Raw genomic sequence first — 7,069 nt, 5'->3', positions numbered from 1 at the left:
AGGACACGTCACACACAGAGGACACGTCTCACACATAGGACACGTCCCACACAGAGGACACGTCCCACACAGAGGACACGTCCCACACAGAGGACACGTCACACACAGAGGACACGTCACACACAGAGGACACGTCACACACATAGGACACGTCCCACACAGAGGACACGTCCCACACAGAGGACACGTCACACACAGAGGACACGTCTCACACAGAGGACACGTCCCACACAGAGGACACGTCACACACAGAGGACACGTCACACACATAGGACACGTCCCACACAGAGGACACGTCCCACACAGAGGACACGTCACACACAGAGGACACGTCACACACATAGGACACGTCCCACACAGAGGACACGTCCCACACAGAGGACACGTCACACACAGAGGACACGTCTCACACAGAGGACACGTCCCACACAGAGGACACGTCACACACAGAGGACACGTCACACACAGAGGACACGTCCCACACAGAGGACACGTCACACACAGAGGACACGTCACACACAGAGGACACGTCTCACACAGAGGACACGTCTCACACATAGGACACGTCCCACACAGAGGACACGTCTCACACAGAGGACACGTCACACACAGAGGACACGTCACACACAGAGGACACGTCACACACAGAGGACACGTCTCACACAGAGGACACGTCTCACACATAGGACACGTCCCACACAGAGGACACGTCACACACAGAGGACACGTCACACACAGAGGACACGTCACACACAGAGGACACGTCTCACACAGAGGACACGTCCCACACATAGGACACGTCCCACACATAGGACACGTCCCACACAGAGGACACGTCACACACAGAGGACACGTCACACACAGAGGACACGTCACACACAGAGGACACGTCACACACAGAGGACACGTCACACACAGAGGACACGTCTCACACAGAGGACACGTCACACACAGAGGACACGTCTCACACAGAGGACACGTCACACACAGAGGACACGTCTCACACAGAGGACACGTCTCACACAGAGGACACGTCACACACAGAGGACACGTCTCACACAGAGGACACGTCTCACACAGAGGACACGTCACACACAGAGGACACGTCTCACACAGAGGACACGTCTCACACACACAGAGGTTTGTGAGAATAATAAAAGTTTATTTTTAATTTCCAGTGAGAAACAAATTCTCTGTCAGTCTGAGCGACCAATCAGGAGGCTCTGTGGTTAGTGAGGACATGAGGACATGAGGACGTCTGGGACCAGAACCACAGACCACACTGGGAAAACCACACTGAGAACTTTGTCTCACTGTGAGACAGGAAACCACTCACTGTGCCACACCAAAGTCCACAGGGACACATGGACATGGACGAGAGAGACACCCTGAACATGGACACAACAGGAAGTCGGCCATTTTGAATTTGACCAGGACACAGCCATTGTCCTGCTGCTCTGAGGACGTGTTTGAGGACGTGTGTGAGGACGTGTTTGAGGACATGTCCTCCTCACCTGGGAAAGTCCTGTTCCACATCTTCCTGGTCACCAGGTCCTCTTTAGGCCTGTGGACTGGACCCAGTCCTGGTCCTGGTCCTCGCAGTTCAGTCAGAGTCTCATTGAGAGCGTGAGCGTAGAGCATGACTCCATCATAGAAGCCTGCAGCGATTAGATTATACTGACACACAATCACAGATTAGATTATACTGACACACAATCACAGATTAGATTATACTGACACACAATCACAGATCAGATTATACTGACACACAATCACAGATTAGATTATACTGACACACAATCACAGATTAGATTATACTGACACACAATCACAGATTAGATTATACTGACACACAATCACAGATTAGATTATACTGACACACAATCACAGATTAGATTATACTGACACACAATCACAGATCAGATTATACTGACACACAATCACAGATCAGATTATTAGAAATTATCACAAAAACTAAATCTAATCATCAAAATCTGTGAAAAGAAACAAAACATGATCAGCTGTGTGGGTTAGGGTTAGGTGCTAATGTTTCTCATTTTGCTAATGTTGCTAACAGTGCTAATGTTGCTAATTTTGCTAACAGTGCTAATGTTGCTCATTTTGCTAATGTTGCTAACAGTGCTAATGTTGCTAATTTTGCTAACAGTGCTAATGTTGCTCATTTTGCTAACAGTGCTAATGTTGCTCATTTTGCTAATATTGCTAACAGTGCTAATGTTGCTCATTTTGCTAATGTTGCTAGCAGTGCTAAGGTTGGTACCAGAGAGTCGTCGATGGTGAAGTTGAACATTTCCTTGGCGTTGATTTTCAGAGCGTGAACAAACTGTAGATACTGAGGATTGTGAGGCTCCATGTACGTCAACACCTTCACACTCTGCACACAAACACAACAACAACACAACAACAACAACACACTGAGGATTGTGAGGCTCCATGTACGTCAACACCTTCACACTCTGCACACAAACACAACAACAACACAACAACAACAACACACTGAGGATTGTGAGGCTCCATGTACGTCAACACCTTTACACTCTGCACACAAACACAACAACACAACAACAACACACTGAGGATTGTGAGGCTCCATGTACGTCAACACCTTCACACTCTGCACACAAACACAACAACAACACAACAACACAAACACAACAACATCAGCCTGAGGCTCCGCCTCCTCTCATTAAACATGCGTAAAGGTGTCTGACCCTGAAGGCGTGGCGTGCGATGACATCATCACGGTCTCCTCTGAACCACGGTCTGATTGGACGTCGTCCTCCCAAACCTTCAGCAAACAGGTCCATGAAGAAGAAGACGTAGTCCTTTAAGTCCACGTCCTCCTTCAGGAACTGGACCATCAGTGTCCTCAGGACGTCCCAGGAGGAGCACAGGTAGACCACTGAAGAGACATGAGGACGGAGAGGACAGAGACATGAGGTCAGAGAGGACAGAGAGGACAGAGACATGAGGACAGAGACATGAGGACAGAGAGGACAGAGACATGAGGACAGAGACATGAGGACAGAGACATGAGGACAGAGACATGAGGTCAGAGAGGACAGAGAGGACAGAGACATGAGGACAGAGAGGACAGAGACATGAGGTCAGAGAGGACAGAGAGGACAGAGACATGAGGACAGAGAGGACAGAGACATGAGGACAGAGACATGAGGACAGAGAGGACAGAGACATGAGGTCAGAGAGGACAGAGAGGACAGAGACATGAGGACAGAGAGGACAGAGACATGAGGAAAGAGACATGAGGACAGAGAGGACAGAGACATGAGGTCAGAGACATGAGGACAGAGAGGACAGAGACATGAGGAAAGAGACATGAGGACAGAGACATGAGGACAGAGAGGACAGAGACATGAGGAAAGAGACATGAGGAAAGAGACATGAGGACAGAGAGGACAGAGACATGAGGTCAGAGACATGAGGACAGAGAGGACAGAGACATGAGGAAAGAGACATGAGGAAAGAGACATGAGGACAGAGAGGACAGAGACATGAGGTCAGAGACATGAGGACAGAGACATGAGGTCAGAGACATGAGGTCAGAGACATGAGGACAGAGACATGAGGTCAGAGACATGAGGACAGAGACATGAGGTCAGAGACATGAGGAAAGAGACATGAGGACAGAGACATGAGGACAGAGACATGAGGACAGAGACATGAGGTCAGAGACATGAGGAAAGAGACATGAGGACAGAGACATGAGGTCAGAGACATGAGGAAAGAGACATGAGGACAGAGACATGAGGAAAGAGACATGAGGACAGAGACATGAGGTCAGAGACATGAGGACAGAGACATGAGGACAGAGACATGAGGACAGAGACATGAGGAAAGAGACATGAGGACAGAGACATGAGGTCAGAGACATGAGGAAAGAGACATGAGGACAGAGACATGAGGAAAGAGACATGAGGACAGAGACATGAGGAAAGAGACATGAGGACAGAGACATGAGGTCAGAGACATGAGGTCAGAGACATGAGGACAGAGACATGAGGTCAGAGACATGAGGAAAGAGACATGAGGACAGAGACATGAGGAAAGAGACATGAGGACAGAGACATGAGGTCAGAGACATGAGGACAGAGACATGAGGAAAGAGACATGAGGACAGAGACATGAGGTCAGAGACATGAGGTCAGAGACATGAGGACAGAGACATGAGGTCAGAGACATGAGGACAGAGACATGAGGTCAGAGACATGAGGACAGAGACATGAGGACAGAGACATGAGGTCAGAGACATGAGGACAGAGACATGAGGACAGAGACATGAGGACAGAGAGGACGTGAGACAATGATTTGTCCTCAGGTCTGACTTGTCCTCAAACTTCGTGTCCACGTTTGTCCCCTGAGGTCAACTGTCCCAGAGTGATGACATCACAGTTACCATGGTGATTATCATGACTCCGCCCCCTTCTCTAACGAACACTGAGACCAGGAAACGCTCGTTAAGACTCGTTATCAACAGAAGATCATGTCATGTGATATGTTCACACACACACACACACACACGCACACACAGACAGACACACACACACACGCACACACAGAAAATAACACACACACACACGCACACAGACACACACACACACACACACACACACACAGAAAATAACACACACACGCAAACGCACACACACACACACACACACACACACACACACACACACAGAGAAAATAACACACACACATAATTACTTTAAGTACATTCATGTGTCGCTGGTGACAACAGATGGCCTCAGTTAGAGGACGACAGAAGCAGTTAGTGTGTGTGTGTGTTCTTTTCTCTGTGTCTGTGTGTGTGTGTGTGTTGTCACAACTGTTGATGATGTTCCGAGAAGTCGGTAAAATCACGTACACAAAGGAATCTGAGGCTCGTCGTCGTTAGCCACAGTTAGCGTTCGCAGTAACACGTTTTTTTCACTCACACAAACAAACATCGCAGGTACAAATGTCGCCGCTCTGCTGTACGAACAAGTTACTGCGGAACAAAAACCACGAAAGTGAACTGAACGTCAAAATAACGAGAGTGTTCATATGAGAGGCGGCCATCTTGGACGACTAGCTATATAGGCTAGCCTATACATTTCCCTGTGAGTGTTTCATTTGAAGTGAATTTAGCATCAGTCCAATGCAACTTAGCTGCTTGTTTATCTGTGTTTTAAAGTTATTTAAACTCAAAAATATATTTTAAAGCTCACTCAGGAGCTTGTTGATGAGCTAGCTACGTTTATAGGCTCCAGAAAAACAGATCTGAGGCTACAGCTAATCATGCTGTGACCCTGCAACACGTTAGCAATACCTGCTGTTAGCAACGACTGCTGTTAGCAACGGCTGCAGTTAGCAACAACTGCTGTTAACAAACCTGCCGTTAGCAACACCTGCTGTTAGCGAACCTTCCGTTAGCAACGACTGCTGTTAGCAACGGCTGCAGTTAGCAACAACTGCTGTTAGCAAACCTGCCGTTAGCAACACCTGCTGTTAGCGAACCTTCCGTTAGCAACACAGTAATGACAGCTGGTAGCAACACTTGCTGTTAGCAAACCTGCCGTTAGAAACACCTGCTGTTAGCAACGACTGCTGTTAGCAACACCTGCTGTTAGCAACACCTGCTGTTAGCAAGGACTGCTGTTAGCAATGAGTGCTGTTAGCAACGAGTGCTGTTAGCAGTGAGTGCTGTTAGCAACACCTACTTATAGCAACACCTGCTGTTAGCAACGTCTGTGACGTTAATTATGAAGCATCTTTTAAAGGGGAGGAGCCAGGAAACAGGACGCTGAATAAGGAGGACAGGAAGTGTGACCTCTGACCTCTGCCATTGTCTCGGATCATCTGAACCACCATCTTGTAGTTGACGTCGGCGTCGATCACGTGATCTCTGATGGACACGTTGTGGTTTCCTAACACCGTGTAAAGTCCTTCTGCGGCGAAGTAGCACGAGCGGTCGTCGTTAGCGTCTTTGTTGTCGCTGAACACTAGCATGGCGTGCTGTCGCCAGCCAAACGTCTCCTGGATGCTGGCGCCAAACTCGCCCAGCTTCTTGTGGGTGGGGCCTGTGTTGGTGACCGCCGCGTATCGCTCAAAGCCGATGGCGCGGGCGCCGGCGGTTACCATGGGAACGCCCCAGTGTGTGGTGAAGCGGGCGACAGGTGAAGAAGAATAATCGCAGCCGGGGCCGATGAACGCCCACGGGTCGTTTGACATCTTGAAGTCGACGGCGACCAGCGGCGCCATCGAGTCCGAGCAGAAACCGTCGCGGTTTTCTGAGCTGCCGTTAAGGAGGCGGAGCTTCAGGCCGGGCAGCAGCCACGGGTCAGAGTTCACCCGCTGCACCGCCTGATGGAGGGCGGGCGCCACGCGAGGCCACGCCCACGCGTACTCTGTGTTCGTCATGGGTAAAATGGCCGCCAGAGTCACTTCCTGTAGATCCTCAGAGGTGTTGTCAGCAGAGGGGGAGGAGTCAGATGAGTGAGTGAAGAGGAAGAGGAAGAGGAAGAGGAAGTGACACGTGGACGTCATGATGGAGACGAGCTGCAAGAAGACACAGTCATTACAGCTGTGAGCGCCCCCTGCTGACAGCATCTGTAAACCGCTCACTCTCACACAACAGAGTCCTCTGCTGCCTCCTGTGGTCACTTTGTGTCACTGAGGTCAATCTGACCACAGGATTTTAAGATGTTGTATTTTTGGACTTTGGTGTGGGAGAGTGAGTGGTTTATAACACACACACACACACACACACACACACACACACACACTGACACACACTGACAGACACACACACACACACTGATTTTAAGTCTTTTTCTAACATTATTGAATTAAACCTCAGTTCATTTTTCACACTTTAACTTCACTTTGTCTCACAACAACAACAACAACAACAACAACAACAACAATCATTTGTGTTTCTTTGATTTCGTTTCTTTTGTGTCGTGTTTCTGATGCTTTTACCTGCTCAGGTCTCAGGTCTTCAGTCCTGGTCTCTGGTCTCAGGTCTTCAGTCCTGGTCTCAGGTCTC

General features: G+C 49.0%; 1 protein-coding gene across 1 annotated transcript in view; it reads right to left on the bottom strand.

Moving 5' to 3' along the window:
• LOC310935716 (atrial natriuretic peptide receptor 1-like) overlaps positions 1 to 6,567 on the bottom strand; it is a gene marked incomplete at its 5' end in the record, with an annotated part of 16,619 nt that extends 10,052 nt beyond the window's left edge. The window contains 4 exons of the mRNA XM_083899650.1: positions 1,515 to 1,677; positions 2,282 to 2,395; positions 2,733 to 2,923; positions 5,859 to 6,567. Coding sequence (XP_083755776.1) covers positions 1,515 to 1,677; positions 2,282 to 2,395; positions 2,733 to 2,923; positions 5,859 to 6,567 — 1,177 coding nt within the window. The remainder of the gene's footprint in view (positions 1 to 1,514; positions 1,678 to 2,281; positions 2,396 to 2,732; positions 2,924 to 5,858) is intronic.
• Positions 6,568 to 7,069: the final 502 nt, after the last annotated feature.

The sequence above is a fragment of the Microchirus variegatus genome, assembly GCF_963457635.1.
Source record: "Microchirus variegatus genome assembly, chromosome: 13".
In the NCBI taxonomy this organism is placed as follows: Eukaryota; Metazoa; Chordata; class Actinopteri; order Pleuronectiformes; family Soleidae; genus Microchirus; species Microchirus variegatus.
This window is presented reverse-complemented; position numbering and strand designations above follow the sequence as displayed.